The sequence below is a fragment of the Rhamphochromis longiceps genome, linkage group LG10 (assembly GCF_057381845.1).
Source record: "Rhamphochromis longiceps isolate RC_006_pf linkage group LG10, R_longiceps_female_GT1.1, whole genome shotgun sequence".
NCBI classification, from domain to species: Eukaryota; Metazoa; Chordata; class Actinopteri; order Cichliformes; family Cichlidae; genus Rhamphochromis; species Rhamphochromis longiceps.
Window position 1 is genome coordinate 5,022,895 of NC_140566.1, and position 22,737 is coordinate 5,045,631.

Sequence of the window (22,737 nt, forward strand, 5' to 3'; positions counted from 1 at the left end):
TATGGCCTCCTCTGTGCAAAAAACCTTATGCTTTTCTTCTGGGAAAAAAGGATGTTCCAATTTTTAACATCAGGATAGCAACAGTGAGAAAACAGACTGGAGGACTTTGATCAGATTTAGCATCTTTAATATAAAGAGAACAAAACTTCACTGCCTTTAATGCAGCTTGAGGATTTGAGTTGATAGGGAGGGGTGTGGGGGGCAGTGATGTGGGGACTTTGTTAAACAATTGTTCATAGACTGTCCAGTTAAAAACTGAAACATTAATTTCAACTGAAAGGTTCTATATTTTTCATTATATATGCTTCATAATAAAGGTATTTGAAGCAAGAAGACTGGCACTGAGATAACTTGGTTTACTGATGATGATGTAGGCTGACATCAATTGCTTATTGTGATTTTTATTATGTAGTTAAATGTCATGGCCAAAGCATCAGACATACAGAGGCTTACATTGTTTCCTTTTTAGATTGGGACAGTTGCTAAATGGTTGATACATTTGGCTGACCCCAGGGGCGGTCTTTCCTACACGTCCCTCTGTCCTGCCTTCTGAAACAAGCATTGTGCTAGTTTCTTTTTATATACTAAAACAAAGGAAAAAATTGAGTGATAGAATGTTTTTTCTTGTAGATCTTCAGAATTGAATTTATGGACATATAATGATAATTATGCAATAGAAATTGCAGCTTAAACTAGGTAGAGAGAGAGACCAATAAAGAAATACAAGGAAGTGGTTATAAATTACAGTGTTCTCATGGATGATCTCTAAATCTTTTTCCCATGAGAATATTTCCATGCATGCATTTGTCCACTTTCTTCTACTTATCAGGGTAACCGTGTGGCTGGAGCCTATCTAAGCTGAGACAAGGCAAGAGGCAAAGCACACCCTGAACCCAGTCTGTCACAGAGCTAACACATAGAGACAGACAACAATTCATGCCTAAAGCCAATTTAGAAAAATGATGTAATCTAACAAGTATGTCTTTGACTGTGGGAGGAAGCCAGAGTATCGAGAGAGAACACATCATTCACAGGAAACTTCATACAAAAAGGCCTCATTGAGCTGGTGGAACTGAATCAAGGACCTTCTTGTTGTGAGGGTACAGTGCTGACCTCCGAAGCCCCGAGATATCATGGGTCAAAGTTTTGTAGAATGTTTCCGGTACACATGGGAATCTGTAGGATGGAGATATGGATGAAAGATCAATAAGCAAACTGAAAGATCATTTAACAAACCACAAATAATAATTAGTTTATTATCTCTCTCTTTCTCTCCCTCTATGTATATCCTATATATAGGATAATATAAGAGTGTCAAGTTAGCCCCTTATTCCATTTTATTTAACTTAAGGTAACTTGAGTTAAAAAGAAAGAAAGAAAATTATACATTTTTTAAAATTCATTCCTTTTTTATTATTTAAAATGCTTCCATAGACTTTCGTCGTCTTCTATGTAGGCAACAGAGAGAACTGAACTGAAGTTGTCCTGGCAAACCTGGCAGGCTCGCATTGAGTGATATAATGTCTGGTGATAGTAGAAACAAACAGAGGTTTTGTTCAGTGTCCACGTACCATAGAAATGATAGAAAGTTGGGGTAAAAGAGGATCTGTACAGAAATAACAGTAGAAAAAAGATCAACATGTTTTTTTTTCTCCAAGATTTTCCATTGAAGGCTCTATTCTTGTATTTAATGGACAGATATGAGCGTAGTATTGATTTTACACCTGCAGCGGTAACAAGGGATCTTGCAGTACCAAAAGCGACCTCATACCAAGTTGAAAATGTGGACCCAAGGCCAGTCCTCTAATCTTATCAAAGTTAATGCCAATCATCATGACTGGAGCTGTGATAGACTGCCATGTGGTGATTGTATGAAACTGATAAAAGAGACAAGAAGTAGGAATAGATTGAGTTAACAAGATAGGATTAGAGGAACAGCTGGACCTGTCATTATTACAACGAATCAAAGTCCTGCTGGCTGCTGCTTTTGCTGTCTTCAAAACATTCCTTTTTTATATGTTCATTGCATTGTTGTGGGTGTAGTTTAGGCTCTTTTTACTATGTGCCCATAAGATGATTTAACATTCATTTGAATCTCAATGGTGAGCTGTAGACAACATGTTGTTGTGGTCAGTGACGCTGTTAAAAATAGTGCTGTCTTCGTGCTGTTGTTAACCACGAGTCAATGCATTTATAACGTAGTTCAATAACTACATTTTCACTGCACACTGAGAACAATCTGTATTTAAAGCCTGCTTCTTTTAAAGTTGCAGTAGTTTTTAGTAACTTTATCACACAAGTACAAAGAGCAAGTGAGAAGCAATGCGGGGGAAAGAATGCAGAGAATCTCTGTATTGATTTGGAGGCACCATTCGTTATAAGGCGGACAAATGGAAACATTTCAGAAAAATGTGTCTACTTATGCCCTCACAGCATAAATGATCCATGTCAGTCCCACTCTAAAAGGTCAAGGGTTCAAAGGTTTCCTTTGTTTGCTGTGTTATTTAGCTCTTGTTGTTATGTTAGCTTGCACAGGTGTAGTACTTGTTTCTGGCTGAAACTGTTTGAAATGCTTAATTGCAGCTTTCTGGAATGTCTTCTGAAATGTATGGCTTTTATGAGGAAACCCACAGTGACTACTGTGTGTGATAAGGACATAACTGCTACTGAAAACAGTTAGTGAAGTGTGGATAGAAAACATGGCCAGAGAGAGCACAGTTTTCTTTTAAATGCTACCAAAATCCTCTAGTGACTCTTCATTTGAGTGTGTAGTAATGCTTCAAGGTATGTTGGAATAAATCAGGAATACAAATGACTCCGGCTTCTCTATGACCGCAGTAAAATCTTCCTCTTGTCACCTGTTGAGATTTTTATGGCAGCAATATAAATGAACTACTGGCCTTAGGCAAGTAAATCTACCGCCACAGATCTCTTTAATTTTTAGAATATGTATATTCTCAAATAAAAAAAATGGGGCCAAGTAAAATCTCGATCTCTGATGATGGTTGAAGGTGGGTTCTATACTAACAATGAACTCAGATCCAAGCAGTTCATTTCAATAACACGAGATCCTCGAAAATAAGCACCTGAGTGAGATTTACTTAATGAGAGATAGCTGAAGGACCTTCTTTCTGTGCAGCAACAGTGCTAACCACCAACAATAGAAAAATGAAATATCGCGATAGAATGTGGGTAAAACGCGCATGCGCAGTGCCTTTGTTTTCATACGCACACGTCGGAAAAAGCATGGCGGCGACGGAGAAAGAGGAGGGCGAAAGCAAACCGTTGAATGAAATGGATGAACCAGAATTGGTTTGTAAAAATGTTGCAGCTTCAGTGGTGGAACTGGTTTAGCTTTCGTCCGTCAAATACACAACAAAGCACTATTTTTGGTAGAGCATGCTAGCGGGCCGTCGTTATTACCGTGTTGTTTGGAAAATATGGCACACTTAAAATCAATCCTTTGATTTTTCTGAAAGTCGACAGTGCCCCTTATAATCCCGTGTGCCTTATGTATGAATTCTGTTTGTGACCTCGAAACGATTTTATGTGCACGGCGCTCAAAAATCTGTCAAATGTTTCAGTACGACTTTGCTAAGCTACGAAGCCGCACCGCTTGATGGATTGTCGGAGCGTTACGGCTATCGTAGGCAGGAGCCTCGCGGAGTGATACGTACTGTGCTTCAACATAATGTTACCGTATTGTGTGTGTATAACCTCTTTTTAAGTTTTGTGGATATTATACATGGTTATGCTGAGGATATGTCGGCCAATTTCCACTGGAAATGCCTTTTGGTTAAACTGTCAGCAAGGAATTTGCATTTGCACTGTTACACTTTTATATAACTTTAATGCACATAAAAACAGCTGCTTGTTTAAGTGAAAATACATTGATGTTTTTTTTTTTCCACTAATAAAGTTGTGGAGTTGTAAAGTATTTTGTCTAGTGTCAATTATATCGTCAGTTATATCGTTATCGCAAATTTTCAAATGTATATCGTGATAAATATTTTTGGTCATATCGTCCTGCTCTACTGCCCACTAATATTTGGTTAAATGTTGCTAAGCAGATTACACCTGGACCATATGTTTTTGGTAGTACTCAACAAGATTCTAGCATTATTCCATCTGGATTTTAGACTCTTCTTGGCTGATTTGATATTAGTTAGTTAGTTAGTTAGTTAGTTAGTTAGTTAGTTAGTTAGTTAGTTTTCTGGCAGGAACTTGACTTCTAAGCATAGTTCACACATTTTCAGTAGGGTTCTGTTCAGGGCTTTGGGAAGCCCATTCCAGAGACTTAATGTTGGCCTACTTAACTATTCCAAAACCAGTTTCTTTGTGCTACTGGGATCATTGTCCTCTTGGAACAGCCAATGTCAAATTGAATCCAGTTGTTTATTAGAAGTGAAGTTGAGGACTTTGGAGGTTGTCCTCCTTCTTTGCTATTTCATCCACATGCAACTGTACAACTGGCAGCAAAACTATGGCGTTATTTTTGTGCCACTACTCTGAGCGCACGTAAAACAAATTTGCAGGTGCAAGTGTTGCATTTAGTGGAGAAATTAATTTTGAGCGAAGAAAAGCTGAATTTGAGTGAACAAAACTCATAGCTGCGTGCAAAAAATGTATTTCAGTGTTTGCTATTATCCACACACACACAATAGCAGCCCCTCTCGCTCAGTTTTTGCATTTGCGCTCGCTCGCAATGTGTTGCTCGCGCTCTCAACATTTCTGCCTGTGCACGTTCAACTCTTTCTGTACACTGTTATATTTGTGCCACAAAACCAGCCAATCACAGACTTGGATGCAAAAAACTCTGATTGGATGATTTGGTCTCCAATCATCTCGAAATGATGAAATGCAATATCCCAGAATCCATTTCGTCCAAAGCTCAAACGAGGCAGTGGCGGAGGAACACAGAGTGGCAGAGTTTGAAATATTACTCTTTCTGGGTCACAAAATAAACTTTTAAGATATTTTCATGCGAGAATGGTGCTGTGTAAACTTCAAATACCTGCTCGATTTATCAAGACATCACATATTTGCAAAAGTGGTCTAACATTTTTTAAAAAATAAATTTCTGCTCAAAATGCAACACTTGCACCTGCAATTTTTTTTTTTACATGTGCTTAGAATAGTGGCACAAAAATAACGCCATACAAACACCAGAGCTGATTTACATGGCGTTTCCATGATTGGTATTTGTGACTCATGAATCTGGTAAAGTTGACTAACTCGTATGTCACTGGTGTTGGAAACTTAGCTAACATCAAGTTTGTTTTAATATAGCTTCATGAGTCAAACTTTTATAATTGGAAAGCATGTCCCAGCTATCTTCTTGAAATTTTTCCGCTGTGGCATTTTCAAGCATTTGATATTTTATTTTGAAATCAGTCACTACACATATATAATCTGTAAGGATTTGTAAGTGTTTGAAAAGCTTACTAACTTCTAAAATCTATATAGATAAAATCTGTTAATCCTGGTGCCAGTTTATATTGTAAGCTTATTGCAGATTGATTAACATACATAGGATGAGTGAGGGAAGGACTATGTTTTCAATATAACTTTGCTAGGAAGTTAAGAAGAAAGAAATAACCCATCTTTCTATTTCATATTAAAATCCTAAAAAATGTAAATTCATTAAAAGCAATGTCCAATAGAGTAACCTGGAATTTACCTGCTAACCGTGTTCTCCATTAACTACTGAAATTTTGTTCCTCGTGGTTTTTGACATGTGATTTACCTTCACAGGTTACACCCGATTGCCACTTTGGGTTCTCCCTCAGACTATTTTTGCCTGAGAGGCAACCAGGCTGGAATTAAAAGATTTCACAGGAAAATTCCACTTCCTCTCTCACTCCATCACTGCTTCCCAGGCCATAAGAGAGCAAAACCTAATTAGACAATTCTGCCTTAAAATAATCAGAAGTACTTTTATACATGGTTTGCTGCTTAAATATGCAGGGGCTGGGTGTACTACTGCAAACCATGGCCCTGTGGAGGCATGGAGTTCCTCGTTACTGTTTCAGAAGACAATCTGCCAGAGCAGGGTTGCATGGTGATGACATCATCCATGCATCAAATGTAAAAGCCTGGCATAAAGATGGCTCTGATAAAAACATGCTTCAGCCACAGTAAGGCCTCTGTATGGCACCATTATTCTCTTTTGAATGAACAAAGTGTTCATCGTCTTCACTAGAAGTGTTCGTCTTCTAGTGTAGTCAGCCGGATGTCCTGTGCATGCTTTACACTTTAACCATGAGTCTGATTTGACATTTCTGCGCATGTAGTGAAAATTAAGGATTTTGTATCTGACAAACACAAGAAAAATCAGGGAAGTGGTTGGCACTGTGGTGAATGTGCCTGAGTATAACTCATTTAAATATACACTATATGTAGGATATAAATTGCAACAGAATAACCAGATAGTTTTTCTACATGACACCATTAAGCCTCATTGCCATGGCATAAATCACCTTACTCAACTTTCCTCTCTTTTGTTACAGTTTACCTTTTATTGTTGTGTTCCACAAGTGTAAAAACTATATATGTATGTCATGTTAGTCATACCTTACTGTATGGGGGTTGTTAAATTGCACTGACTCTGTAAATACTGCACATAATGAAGAAAATGTTGCATAGTACATCTTATATAATTCACTTTGGTTACTTTAGTTAAAATGAAAGTAGACCGTGCACTATATAGGGACATAGAGTAGACAGAATTGTAATTGCATTAATCTTGCTTAATTAACCTAATTTCTGCTCTGCTTTAAAAGGTTTGGCAGCAGTTTAAAAACATCTAAATATTAATTTTTTAATGAGGATCTTTTGAAAATGACAGCTCACACTGAGTTTGATTTATCCCCAAATTGCTGCATTCATTATTAATTACCAGAAATTATTAAGAAGTTTGTAACTCACTTTAATTGGCAGGACAAATCTACATTTTGTACATATTTGTAAAAATTACCAAAATATTTAGCACCATGACCTGTTAATAATAATTCTACACATGACAGAGTGCCAAAGATTGCACAAAAAGCATCATGCCACAAACTTTGATATTCCTCAAAGAAAAACAAATGTTGCAAATGTTCTGGACTTTTTTTCCCCGTGCAAGTTACCAGCATTAAAGCTGAGTTTTAAATTAATTCCCCTTCTCCTGAATCCAGACTGGAGCCTATGCCAGCTGTGATAGGGCGAGAGGCAGGCTGGATAGGATGCCAGTCTGTAACAGGGCTAACACTGAGAGATAGCCATTTTACGGGCAACGCCATGCATGTCTTTGGACTGTGGGAGAACGCCAGAGTACCCAGAGAGAACACACACAGACAAGAAGAGGACATAAACAGAAGTCTACAAACAAACACCCCAGACTAGGTTTGAACCCAGGACCTTCTCATTGTGAGGTGACAGGGCTAAACACCATACCACTGTGCTAAGGCTGAAGTGCAATGAGATCATGAGGAATTGTATCAGAGATTGAGCTATTTGAAATGTCTTTCAAAAGGGTGAAATACACAAAGAGAGCTTGGATTGGACAATGCTACTGCAACTTATTTTATTTGAGTGAAACATTTATGTAAATGACAGGCAGAGAGTTGCAAGAGCTAAGAGGTGTAATGCAAGAAGTAGAGGTATTTGAGTTTAAAGCTATATAGTAGATGAGATTAAATAGCAGCACAAGTGAAATGGAAGAGTTACAATTGAGACCTGCTCATCTGTACCACTGACAATGGTACTAACATAAAGACCGAAGGTGGAGCTGGAGGCAGCAGAGCTGAAGATGCTAAGATTGGGATTGAGCGGGGTTGACAGGATTAGAAATGAGTACATGAGAAGAAGAGCTCAAGCTGGGCGATCTGATAACAAAGTTAGTGCAAGGTGGAGCTGGTGTGCAGAAGAGAAGTAGTGGATATATTGGACAAAGGATGTTGAATATGGAGAGACCAGGCAGGAGGAACAGAGAAAGGCCACAGAGAAGATTCATGGATGTAGTGAAGGTGTCATGACGCGCTGTGAGGCCGACAGGATAGGACCCAAAATGCAGGACTGAGACAGAATTAAACTTGAAGGCAGCTTTATTGGTGGGTTTACAGATAACAAGACTAAAACTGAGAAGACACTAGGCTGGCAGAACACACAGCATTGAGAGAGATCATGACAAGGAACAGAAGGAAATGCAGACAATAAATACACACAGTGAATCAGGGCAAAGAGGAAACACTTGGGGGACACAGCTGGACATAATCTAACTGACGAGACAGGGGAAGCAAAACTGAACATGATGCACACAGGACATGTGACTATCAGAATAAAACAGGAAGTAGGAAAAAGAGACGCAGACTCAGACACACAGCTTGACGTGGGAATACAATAGCAGACACATGGCAGACGGACATGACAAAGCTGAAAGAATGAGAGAGCCAGGAAGCTGAGACAACAGAGAGTGAGCTGGAGAGTTAGGGACAAGTAAGACAGAGAGGGAGACAGATGCAGAGAGGGAGCGAGAAGGGAACAGAAAAAGAGCGTCATTATAGACAACACACCGGGGATGAAGGGGAGGACACAGCAAGGAGAGACTAAGACAGAGCGGGCACAGAAGGGAACGAAATTAAACAAGAACTAGAAACATAACAAAACCCAAAGACTCTCCAAACTAAACTTTAGTATCTCAATAATCTGCAAGAAATGAACAAAAGACTAAGCAAACTTAAAACCCAGAAGATGGATATGAAGAGTGCTGATGTGCCAAATGAATGAATGATTGAATGAGTGAATACCTGCTTGGGATGATTTTGGAGAGTGTGTGAAAATGTCAGACAGACTAAAATTTGATCTATTTTACATTTTCAAAACTTGCTTAACAGTTTGTAAGCAAATGAAAATATTTCAGCTGTCAAAAAATGTGGAAACCGTACAAGTCAGTTTTTGTGAAGAAAGCGCATGTCTTTGTGACACTCTGCAATCAAATGAAAGGAGCACGTTCATAGTGCAGATCCAGTAGAAGGAGGTGACTCCCAACATCTGGGAGCTGGCTGAAAACTGGCAATTTAGTGGGAGCAACAATTTTAGCTGTGCCTGTAAGTGATAGACACAGCTATCGCACTTGTTGCTCTGCTTCCATGTTATTTTGCAGATTAACAGTGCTTTAGTATCTTTGTTTAGAAATGGCTCTAAACTAAAGTATAGAGAACGTCAGTGTCAGCACTATGTGATCCCTGCATATTTATATCTGAGTCGTTCAAAGGCTGATGTTGCTTTAACATTCATTCGGTGTTCCTCTTCTCTCTTCTCTTCATTCACCTCTCACCTTCTTTCCTTTCCTTCATTTTCCTTATGAAATTCAATCCAACCATCCTTCTCGCCTCCGTGTCCTCTTCCCGCTTCGCCTCTTGGCCAGGCCGGGCCAGTCTGCATGGCAAGTCCTCCCTGCGGATAGAGGATGTGCGTTCAGACGACCACGGCTGGTATGAGTGTAAGGTGCTGATGTTGGAGCAGCAGTATGACACCTTCCACAACGGCAGCTGGGTGCATCTAACTGTCAACGGTAAGAAGCATCTGACATCATGCATTATTCAGGCGGTTCAGTGTAAAGCCAGTGTGAAACAATAACTGAATAGACAGTACAAGTACAAAGTCATACCTTTGTTGTGTATGTGTGAAATATTATTACCTTCTTATATAGACTTTTTGACAGTCTTTGAAGGAATTGCGCTACACTTGTCGATGGAAATCCAAGATTTCAAATTGTTCTTGAGCTGAAGAAAGATGCACACTTAACACAAATTGATACAAATGACTGTCTCTTGACATTCACAAACTCAAACTCAAAGGCAGACAAAGTAACAAAAATGATTCTGCTTTTCTTTATGTCTCAGAAATAAAACAAACAGGTTTAACATAAAAATATGAAAACATTTCTAAAGAGATGCACACTTAATACAAAGACACGTAAAAGAAAATACCAAAGACAGGCAAAGCAAACTGGAACTAAGACTCACATAAAAAACGACTGAAAAAGGCACAATGCAGTCAAAACAACTATGACAAAAGTACAGAGGTACAATGAGACACAAATGGATGAAATGGAAAAACAAATTGAGCAGAAATAGAAACAAACTGAACAGATCAACCCTCAAAGATGCAAAATAATGAATGCAAATCGATAAGTCTTTTAGATTATTATTTCTTAGCCTGTGGATGCACTGAACACATAAAAGAGTGTTTGCATAACAGATGCTGAAATGCCTAATAATGTAGATTCTGTGAATAGGCTGCATGTGCTACATCAACACAAGTGTTAGATGTAAACCTAATAAAGTATTGTAGTACTGTAAACAGGCCACTTTGAAGATATCAATTTTAAATCTTTTATTTTAAAGGTACAGTCAGTCATTCTATTTGATTAGTTCATAGAAGAAAAGATCATATTGTCCTCAAAAATATACCAATAATAGGCATCGGTCGCTCTCAGGAGCTCAGTGAACTCCAGCATGATACTGTGGAAAGCATGATACTCAGAAAAGCAGGGCTATGCATTGATTTTAAAAAAAAGAGGTATATAATATATAATTAGATATATTAAAAATAAATCAAATCACAACTGAAAGACAGGGTGAAGGTTAGGGCTGAACGATATATCGCATTTGCGATAATATCGCGACATGATCAAGTGCAATTTTCTAACCGCAAAGGCTGCGATTATACTCTGGACATGTCCAAATTCATGGGCTGCATCCTCCTGAGGCCGCATTTGTAGACCGATTACGTCACAGCGACGTGCCGAAGGCTGTCCAAATTACTACCATATCCCAGAATTCATAGCGCGGCCCAGCCAAACTCCAGTTTCCAGCAATGGCGGCCGCTACTAAGTTTTAAAATTACTCATACTAATCTTTCTGGGTCACAAAATAAACTTTTAACATATTTTCAGGCGAGAAAGTAGTTGTGTAAACATCAAATATCTGCTCGGTTTATCAAGATATCCCATATTTGCAAAAGTGCTTCGACGTTTTCAGAGGCGTCTGCTACCCACCAGCTCGACAGCTAGCCAGGAGCTCGAGGGTTACTGATGCGGCCGAGAACGGCACAACTCCCGGCACATCATTTTCAGATCACCGCGGAGTTTCGCTGCTCGGGTTAAACGTAATATATAAGTCACTTAGACAACCTAAAAATGTTATTGTTGGGCTTTTTTCAGTGTTTTGTTTGTTCGTGAGTAAATCGGTTTGGCTGAGATTAAAGTTATTAGATTAGATAAAATAAAACTTTATTAATCCCCCGGGTGGGTTCCTCCTTGGTTTTCACACAGCTGACTAAACGTCAAACAGAAAACTTATTAAACAGAAGTATGAGACAGTCGAGAATTTACACCAGTGTCTGGTTATATTTTAGATAGCAAGAAGCAGACGGCCGAGTTTATTAAACTCCACCGAGACAGCGGTGACGCTAATCAGAAGGCTAGACCGTCCAATTTCACGCCTTTAAATTTTAAAGGCGTGTTTGTGTGTGTGTGTTTATACAATTGCTATTATGTTTGCACTTTATGTGTAATGTTACTGACTGCAGAGATCAGTAAGATGTGTGTATTTTTTATTTATTAGTTTTATTTATTTAATATTATTTTTTAATTGAATGACTGTCTAGTAGTTCACAGATGTCGAAAAACTGAGTGTGGTAAAGCCACTGATTTTTTTTATGTATATTTCTGCAATCTGCACATTGTACTGACTTTCATTTTAATGTTTACACCAGGGTTCCTTGTCAGCACTTTATGCTCAGATGTTTGTAAGCTAAAAATAAACTATTGTGTATGTTCAAATATACTGTTGTGATTGAAGAAGTTAAATAAAAATGTCAGTCATCAATTCATGCATCACCTCATGTCATCATAACAGAGGTCTGTCTTCCAGGAAAGAACAGTTTAAAATTAATGTAATATAGTATTGGCCATACTATATGATGTATTGCTTGTCTTTGTTTAATAATACAGAAGACAAAGACCTTAAAAAATAATCGCATATCGCATCGCAATCGCAATATTGGGGCAAAAAATCGCAATTAGATTATTTTCCATAATCGTTCAGCCCTAGTGAAGGTGGTGTATTAGCAAAACAGCTGGTTAAACTTTGTAAATTTATTCAATCAAGTGATTTCTCAGCTTCTCAACTATTTTGAAAGTTCTGGCTGAGCCTGCAGTAGATCAACTTGCTTGTTTTATTAAAGCAGAGATTGTAGGAGCCGAAGCCATCTGTCCATTATCAGGGTTTTCTTTCCTCACGTGCTAATGGAATTAATGAAAACGTTCTGACATTGCACTTTAACTATTCTACATTAAACATGTTGGCCAAGATGACCAGTAAGAGAAAACCTATTTGTTACAATGATAATTCACAGAAGCTCCTTTTCTTTCTAATGCTAGCTCTGTTTCCACAGCATTGTTAATTTTGACACAAATTTTGATGTAGTTTTAATAGTGTTTTTGCTAACATGTTATTTAGGTGCAATCATAATTTAATAATTTAATCATCTAAATTCTTTTAGTTTCAGTCTAGTCAACTAAATTGCACAAGCCTGTCACAGACAAAACTAAAGTTGATTCAGCTGAATAAAAATATAACGTCTTAGCTTGTCGTGTTTTTACTGATAGTTCCTGCACACGTTTCATAAAGCGTCTCATTTCCCTTGACATTAAATATATAATGTGTCCATATGTTTTCTCTTCTTCCCAAGCACCGATATTTTGTCATGTTTTTGTGAGAAATGGGGAGCATTGGCATTAGCTAAGAGTTGTGACCACAATTTGGCAATAATATAAAGAATAGTTGCAAACAGGTGAGAAACCTTATGACTGTGGTGTTTAAGATCATTATGGAAACACATTTTCACTTTGATTTTAACTGATGTCTCTTTTAATTTTTTATACTAGGCAAGCACCGCCTTGCTTGTCCTGATGGAACGCCACTGGGGTGGATGTGAAAAATGTGTGGGGAACGTTAGAGCATATGTGTTCAAATACCCAGGTTTAAAAAACACATGAATTCCCTGAGCTCCGATACTAGTTATTATCAAAATGCATTGTGCAAAATATTAAGCTAGCAAACTCTCATTTTTGTTTATGTCTGTTTCCATAATGATTAGTCCTTCCCCTTTTTAAGATGGATTTAGCAGTGCTTAGCCTAATGGTGGAGGGAAAAATAATCTAATAGCAGGGAAACGTAGGGCTGGCACTGAACACTTCAAAAGATAAACACTGCAGAAGGTTGCAGGGTTTTGCTAATTATAAGCAATTGAGTAAGCAACTTGATAATATTGCTGAATCAGATTTTCGGTCACATAGCCAGTAAATACATATCGTTAGCTTCATAGCATAATTGCCTAAGTCATTTGACTAAGTCAATGACTTAGGCACTTATGCTATGAAGCTAACGATATGTCAAATGTACTGTGCAATAGACATTACATCTCAAATAATATGTAATGAACATTGTGGTGAGAATAAGGCACGGCGGGACCACAGATCATCATTCAGAGCCATCTTTATTGCCCTACTCACCACAACAACACCACACACACCTGAGTCCCCGTGTTTTAACCCAGCGGGCGTGATTACGGGCAGACCACGCCCCACCACAAACATTTTTACAAATGAAGATTTTAGGGTAAAAAAAATTGATTGCACAGCACTTTCTATATCTGTGTCTCTGCTGCCTGTAGTAGCCATAGAGCATCACTAAAATACAGTTCTGCTATAATTCATAGTCTAACAAATCAGTCAGAATTTGCAGAGCTGATATGATTCTTTAGACTACTAGTTTCACCTAGGCAACAGTCCAGAAACCATACATATCCTTCTGTGTCACAAAGATGTAATAGAAAAAAGTTCTCACATTTGAGAAACAGGAGATGTTCTGTTTTCTACTTGTCTAAAGTGATTTGATTTCAGCCATTTGAAAGAGTTAAAACATAAAGCTGTACTGGGATTGTTAATGTTAATGTTGTGGTTCAACTGACAGTATTTGTGGTTTCTGATTGGTTACACTGTGGCTCTTTTGTAAGAACTTGACTTGAAAAAGTTGTGCAGAGCACTGCGTCCCCTCTTGTACATGCAGTGTCACAGATTTGCTGCACTTCTAGAAAAGAATACCAGACAAACTCCTGCGCACAAACCAAGCTGAGTGTTAACACTCACAGGGCTTCACAGATGAGAATATTCTTGCCTTCATGTGGCAGTTCCAGCACTCGTCAACTCACTTAATCAGACAGCATATGAAGATGCTTGTTGCTGTGGTAACAGACAGATCATATACGGTCCTGCAGCCCCTGTCCCCCACCCCCCAAGTTCAGTCTCATCAGCGTTGCGTTTGTTTTGTCTTGGTTCTTCATCCTCTTTCCCAGCAGTGTTTAGAAGCCTCAGGCTCCTAACTTAGCCTCCTTTCTCTCTGCCTGTTACTCCTTCACTGTCTGTTAACATCCTGTCACTGTACCAAGCATGAACCACACGGCTCCGATCATCGCTGTAGTCAGACAGTCAGTGGTGTACAGGGGACAGCTGACAAGCATGCCAGTTTTCCAGAATATATTGCTAAAACTAAGCTTCACAAAACGGATGTGCTGAAGTTGACTTTGTTACATTTTCTTAGACAGAAAATTTATTAAAGTGGTCAAGCTGTTTGAAAATGAAGTGCTTTTAATGTGCTGAATATACTGCTGAATATGTTACAGTGTTTCCTTTGTTTTTCCACTAAGAAGAAAAAGATAAAGCAGTTTAGGTGTAGCCAGTATTTGTGGAGGTCGTTATGACAACAGTCTTATACAAAAAAAGCCAGGTTATTTTAAAAATAGTACCATGCTATGTGTTATTATGGTATGTGGCTAAAATACCCTGGAAGTTAGAAACACTGACAGAAGACTAATTTCTGCAAAAGTGAGTATACCGAACATTGGTATGTAAGCATGCAGTCACTAGAAGTTGGATGGTGCCTTCGGTGTTTAGACTTCCTAGGGAAGGATATAAGTAGGGAAGGGAATTGATAAGAATTTAGCGATTCTGATTCTATCAACATCAGTTATTGATTCTATTCTTTATGGATTGTTTTACTGATTCTCACTGGGTTCTCGTTGGCTCTGCTTTGAGAGTTACAACCATCACTAAGCAGCATATCAAAGAGATTACATTCATTAAATTATGCTGTGTAGGCAAATGTCTGTACATGTTGGAGGTATTTCCTCTCTTTGTTGTGATCAGTGTTGGGGTGGTTACTCAGAAAAAGTAATGAATTACAAATACGACACAGAACACTTTTCTTTAAAGTAATGCTGTACGTTGCTTAATTACTCAAAGGAGAAGGTCATTTGTTACACTGTTTGTTACATTACTTCCACATTTCTGTAATATGACCTGAAATGCATCATCTCATAATGTTAACGTATAGCAACACAAATCCCTCGCCTAATGAGGACACACATACAGGATCTGTCCCTCAGTAATTAGGTGTGAACACACGGCAAAGATAAAAACTAGCATAAAGGGACTTCAAAGCGATCGCCACAGTGATTCTACTTTAGAAACGTGATCACGTAGAAACATAGTCTGACTGCTCAGCAGTTTGTTACACGTTGAAGTTCAGGGTCTGGCTGTTGGGCTGCGGTCGGCATTCACTCAGCTTTAACATCACTCTGGGTTCTTAGCTAGCTTAGCATTAGCATGCTGTCTGTGCAGATGATTGCAAAGAGCAGAAGTTGTGTTAGCAACATAATGCAGTTTCTGTTCTGGCTGGAGTTTTCACTTTACCATTGCACTGTTGTCATTTTGTGCAATAAAAACAAATATTTAAAGTATTGTAAATATCCATGCTGTGGACTGTGCCACTATTTTCCTCCTCCAGCACATCCACTGAAATCAGCTGATAGTAGCACAAGTGCAAGTAGAACCAAGTAATTGAACTACCCGGAACAGGTTCTCTGCAGGAACTGGTCCTCGATTCCCATCAAATACAGTTTTTCTCTATATGCACTCTTGTAATAACTTAACTAACAATTATTGTTGTAGTGTTGATATCTTTAATTAGTTTAAATACCACTCAAAAGACTTTTTGCTTTGCCATTCAGAATAGCCTGATGTGATTAAAAATACAGCAACTGAATTATTATTCATATTTTTAATCTGTTAAGTTGCCGTGCTAGCCAATGTGTGAACACGAGCTAATAGCTTGAAAAATAAGACCTTCCTTTACTTTTGTGGTTGCCTTTTACAGTCATTGGACTGATGTACTATATAAAGGATGTGGAACAGCATTTCCATGCAAATCCAAAGGATCTGAAATTCATGCTCACTCCTGAGAGCTCTGCCTCAAAGCCACTGCAAAAACAGTAAACAATTGCTTTTTCATATAGGGCGAGATACTTTTAGCTTTTTTCCTTAGTAAATAGAGTTAATTACCATCACTTCTCCACCACCTTAAAATATGTTAGGTAAATACGCATAAAGAAAAATAAATAGGAAATGTGAAGATTGGCCCAAATAGTTTATTTGTTCAATGTAGCTGAGTGGTATACACTGACATAATTAGGGTCCATTTCTAATTCACATCAAAGAAGTAATATTAGTTTTATTAGTAATGATCTGAAACATTGCTTCATTTATATTTTTTCAGGAAAACCTTTTTTTTCTCCACCCATACCTTTCTTATCATCTCTGTTTCTTTAAATTAAATATTGTTCGAAAAACCCGGCTGCACTTGAGCAGTCAAAGTGCTTTAAACAACATCATTCATCCAAGCACTTTATTTATATGCTTAAGTGCTTTCTATCTAAAATTCAGACACACTCGTGCACTGAACAGACAGCAACTTTGGGTTCAGTATCTTCCCCGAGGATACTAAGGCATGGCTGTAGCAGCCAGGGGTTGAACCACCAACCTTCTGACTAGAAGGGGACCTGCTCTACCTGCTAAAGAATTGCTAGCCTTTAAAAGTAAAGTATTTTTACATAAATTGTTATGATGTTTGATTTAGTAACGCAATAATGTGGGTCCATCAGACCTGCTAATATTGGCTAAATAGCAAAAATATGAACACAATACAGAGGTTAAGTAAAACATTTGATTTTGTCTTTAGAGGCTCAGGCTCAAATACAGGCACAGCTTTTCTTTGGTTTATAGCAGAGGTCCCCAACCCCCGAGTCACAGACCGACACCGGGCCACGAGAGTTGAAGATCACGTGTGAAATTTATGTTTTTATTTTTTATCGTTTTTATCATTAACTCTGTTTCCCTGGGTCTTTTCCTGTGTATTATGATTAAATTTTCTTTTTGTTGGTGCCGGTACTGGTTTTATTTTGTTGCATTTATCTGCAACACCTTAAAGGCCTGTCCGTGAAAATAGTCGGACATAAATCGGTCTGTGGTGCAAAAAAGTTTGGGGACCGCTGGTTTATAGTAAATGCAAATCTTCTGACCATCCAACTAAGAAGACACATAGTCAACCCAAAAAACTTAATTAGACAGTGAAGCTGATTGAAGAAGGGTTTTAAGTGTGACCAGTAACTTTATGAAGAACACTCGGGGGGCTTGGTGCTATACTGACCATCTAGATGAAGCAGAACTTCTAATTATAGTTCTTCTGTTTGCACTCAACCTCTCACTGCCAAACATCTGTAGTTTTTGGTTTTCACACTGTGGCCTTCAGTGCCAGCAGGACTGGCACATTAAGACAGAAGTGCTGTTTCTAGATTTCTGGTGAGATGCAAAAAGACAAGTTCCGTAAAATTGCCTCCTTCATTCCTGTGAACTTCTGTCACTTGAGATCGGCATTCCTGAAAGAGTGTATGAGTGGAGACATGAGACATGAGCTGCAAGATGGGAAGTGTTGGTAAAATCAGTTTAATAAGTATGCAAGTTTCTGCTTGAATGATTAAGTGAAATTCTAGGTTACCTAGCAGGGAAAAACATTACCTTGCTTGTATTAAGGCTTTTTTCCAATTAGAAGATTTAAAGTCCTGCACTCTTTGGTCCTTTCAGTCATGGTGAAGCCCAAATGCAGATAAGGTGATACCAAAAAAATAAAATAAAAAAAGGTTCAAATGTTATAGGGTTGGTCTTCAATGCCTCCATCTTGAAAAAGCACACCATTCTGCAGCAGCACTTTGCAGTGCATGCTACATGCCAGACCCAGTATCTCTATTTTTTTGTCTAATGGAGTCTTTCTTATTTTTTTGCTCTTCTTTATCTCTGCCTGTTTGTCCCTCCTTAGTTTTGACATGTCTTTTCCTTTCTCGTCTGTGTGCCAGTTTGCACCCTCGCACAAGCTTTTCAGCACTTCTTAAGGTCCTTGAGGAAAACAGAATGAAGGGGTCACTGTTCCTCCTCCCTGTCAAAAAGCAGATGCACACATGATTACTGGCCAGTGGAGTGTCCTAACCACTCAGACAAAATGCAGCATTAAAAATTGACTCATAGATAGCTACTGTAGTCAGTATACCAATTAGTTATTATAGTAATTAGTTATTGTTAGTGGTGGAAGAAGAGGTAAAACAGTTTATTACACTGCTGTGCCATTTATATTGCATATTGAAATTGATTTGCAACTTACAGCCTTTAAATTTCACTGCTTGTCAGTCGTAGGATTTGTTTACAAAAACAGTTTGTTGACTTTCATCCTGTTTCGCTCCACAATGATATTTGAACAGCATCCTGCTGGACTGCATTGCAGAGCATGGTTAACCTGTGACTACCTCCCTCTTACTAATGCTCTAAAGCACCCCTGCAGAAATAACAGAAAAAGTTGTAATGGGGTAAATGCTCTGTTTCTCCACTGCTCAAACAAAAAACACAACTAAGAACACACAAATATTTTAGAAATGTGTCAAAAAAAATTGCTTAAAACTAAAAATGATTTTTAAATAACAATCTGAATACATGTTTCTGAATTTGTTGGGGACCGCTGCCTTAAGTGATATTATTTTCACGTACTAGTGTATATTACTGTATTTTCATACACACAAGTAAAGCCCAAATTAAAGCGACTGACAGGTTGAGCAAATAACAGCACTGGCAATGAGATTCATGTGTACCTAGCTTAGGTAGCAACTTTGAGTGCCAGCTGCAGTATCCAGCAGTCTTCCATAGCAGTACAGTTGGTCTTATCCACCCTTTATTTTAACCAGTAGTAAGACAACTAGTTACAAGGAAATACAGCTATATAATGAGGTCGGAAGTCTGCGTTTCCATAACTGTAAAATCGGTCTTAGCTGTGTGGCATGGTAAAATGTGAGACGTGGAATTAGCACTATGGCCTGGCTCATAGCTGCAGATGGAATAACATGCTAGAGATTACACATGTAAGCAGATCAGCTTGAGTCCTAAGGTGATTAGATTGAGAATATCAAAAAAGGAATTATGCTCAAACAAAATCTGCATTGAATCATTGACAGCGATATTGACATGTGCACTCGGATAGACTGTAATTGGCATGAGTTCAGTGGGGGCAGGGCAGTTGTAACACAGCTTAACTGTATTTCTGTTGGAGTATGGTGCCAGTTGTCTTGTATGATCATCCCTCCTTATATTCTAGCCAGCAACGGAGCTAAAGAGGATTTTAAAAAATGGTATTAACCAAATGCACCATGTCAGGCACACTGATGTTTAATTCTTAAAAAACAAAAATCACACTTATCAAAACTCTGAAAGGAAGGGTTTTTTTTAAGAGTTTATCTTGCTCAGATGGCTTAGCTGTGTTAAAATATTAATTTATCAACTGTCACTACACTTACTTAATTTAATAAATCATTGTTACTGCAGAAACTGTCAAATCTGCATCTCACTTTTTAACTGAAAGCATTAATACTTTTAAACTGTTCATGCATTTATAGCACTCTTATGAGTGTGTGAGCGTGTTATCTTTCTTGGTATGTCTACCAAATAAGATTTAGAAACTATGACAGCAATTACAGCTTCTCTGTTTTTAAGTCTTGGTCGATCCTCAGTAAGTACCTGTGAAAAGCTATATTCGAGTCTCAACAGCAAGTATACGTGTTGTGTAAGGTTTGGCCTGGGCTTTGGGTGGGCCCCTCATTGACAATCAGACTTTTCTTAAAGCCAAACCTGGTTTTCGTTTGCCCTGAAGGCAGGATTTATGGTGTGCTTCTCAAATGTTTATCCTCCTGGGAGGACTTCTGAAGCTCTGTTAGAGCCATCATTCAGGGCAAGTTTGGATACACAGTTTGATCAGACATCCAAGAAGTTTGGTGCCTTCAAATGTCTTTGACAGTTATCGGGGTCACTGTTCTCCTAGGAACACTTTTATACACAAGCCTTGTCCCAATTTGTCCAAGTTCATTTGCTGACTTCTACAGTAAGTTCTGTGGACTTCATTAATTGGGTTTTGAGACTCTAAATGTGTTTGCTAATGAGACATTTCTAGTTTTAACATTTAGATGTTTTTTTGTAAATGTATTCATCTCCTAATGATAAGGTATTAGGAGATCTGGGAGAAAACTTCCTATTGTCAAGCTGCTCCCAGTCTGCTTCAAGTCTGCAAAAAGTAAAGAGGTCTGCATTCTGAGATAAAACAGAGGTTTAGAGATCAGAACGCCACTAAATGTAAACAGATTTCTCTGAAATACAGTATCACATTTTTTCCCAACTTAACTAACCCTAATCCTTAGTCTGACAGCTAACAATGCAGAATTCTGATGTGTACTGATCTTTGTACAGCAGGTCTTTAGTTGTTTCTTTTCTCTTCCTGTTCATTCCCCAGTTCTTGTTTTTGCTGTGGTAAGCACTCAGTTGGGACTTAAAAAGCAAAAAATATAATTCATATTTGTCATTAGGGTCAAATGCATTAGGATTTTAAAGGATCCTTATAAAAGTTCAGAAGCCGTAAAACTGTAAAAGCTGAAGGAGACAGAAATATGGAAAAAGTGACCGAAAAGACGAACAGTTATTTTGCCGTCTGCCCGCTTTAATCTGCAGTAATGGATTTCTAACTGTAAAAATATTATGCTTTAAAAACTGTATGTTTATATCTCTGAATTCAGTTAACTGTGTAATGACAAAATGTCAGCTTTGTTGCAGTTTATTTATTTATTTGTAAAACTTAAAGAAGATTACCCAAATAAATACAAAATACCCTGTTTAGGATCATTCCAAAGCATCTCCATGCTAGTGTCCCAGTGCTGTCAACGACTTTGTTTCTCATTTGTTCTTGAGTCTCTTTAGAGCCTATTTCACTTTGTATTTAAGTGATTCGACAGATCTGTCAGTAATCAGGGCTGTGTGTGGCTAGTGCAATTACTTTTTCACATAAGACCAGGTAGATTTACATATTTTTTTTCCCTTAATACATGGAAATAAATCTGCATTTTGTATTTACTCAGGCAATCTTTGTCCAACAACAACTTAGAAATTCTTAAATTGTTTTTAAACAGTTCCATGAAAAAGTACTTTCCCCTGTCTTGATTTCTGACTTTTCACCACCACGTTCACTGGTAGCCACTGATTTTATATGACTTTTATTACATCACAATGGATTATTTCTATTCATTCTGTAAAAGAAGGTAGCAGCTAGAGAAAATAGCAGCTATGCAGGTTTTTCTTTGTTTTATTGTGTATGTTTCCTACCTTTATTAATTTTATTGTTCATATTTCCTTTCCAACCTCTGCTCTGTCTCTTCAGCCCCCCCAACTTTCACAGATACACCACCTCAGTACGTGGAGGCCAAGGAGGGGGGGAGCATCACTTTGACCTGTATAGCCTTTGGGAATCCCAAACCCTCAGTCAGCTGGTTGCGGGAAGGTAGTCTCATGGTCAGCAGTGCCAAGTATAAGGTAAATACTTTATATTCGTATCAGCTGTTTATTAAATATGTTACTATAGTCATGCTATGTTTAGACTAACAGTTGCAGGCACTGAGACCACTGTGTTTGTACGAAGCATCTGGCCTCATCATGCAAAGTCTACCAGCAAGGTGCCGACTCGACAGTTAAATATGTAAAAGTTTACTTGTTAGCAAACTGTTGCTTCTTTACACCAGTAGCTGATACGGGGCTACACCATCTTTTAGTTTCAAGTTTTAGTACAATCTGATATTGAATGTTTTTGTAGCTCCACATTTGGTCTCTACCAGTTTTGAGTGAGTGGGGTCTTTCACTTAGCTCAGTTTTCTTAGCATCATATATAAACAAGGAAAAAATGCCAAGGGATACTTCCACAGATGTCTAGTCTTGTAGTCTTAATCATCAGAGTAGAATTCAGAAGTCTAGTGAATATTGCAGACGTTATGGTTTTCTCCCACATGTTTTCTTCACTGTGAGTGTTTGTGTGTAGGGGGGCATGGAGCACACTGGCTGAGAGATGGTGAGAAGAGAAGCTAGTGTCACTCAAGTTGATGGCATCTCATTAGCCTGCAATAAAAGCTTCCCAACAAGCAAAGATGATCAGAAAGGTTGGATGGCAGGGAGCTTAGTGCTGGCTTGCAGATCTGCTGGAGAGGAATAACATTTAAAACCTCTCTGGTGAAAGTCTGTTGCTGCCTTGAACGTCTCACATTGGTCACTTAAAAGATGTTTTGAGCTGTAACAGCATCTCGGGTCAGGCTGTTGTGACTTAACTTCTCAGGTTGAATAAATGCGTTCGCAGTCTTTAGATTGAGAGATCTACGTTTGAAATGGCAACATTCAATTAACAGACAACTCCTCAGCTTGACTCCTTGTTTCCTTACTACTTTCAA

At 38.2% G+C, this 22,737-nt stretch overlaps 1 protein-coding gene across 1 annotated transcript in view; it reads left to right on the top strand.

Moving 5' to 3' along the window:
* Window positions 1–22,737, top strand: part of igsf9bb (immunoglobulin superfamily, member 9Bb) — a 147,015-nt gene that overhangs the window by 37,373 nt on the left and 86,905 nt on the right. Inside the window, exons 3-4 of the mRNA XM_085419952.1 lie at window positions 9,410–9,556; window positions 21,684–21,835. Of these exons, the coding sequence (XP_085276078.1) occupies window positions 9,410–9,556; window positions 21,684–21,835 (299 nt within the window). The remainder of the gene's footprint in view (window positions 1–9,409; window positions 9,557–21,683; window positions 21,836–22,737) is intronic.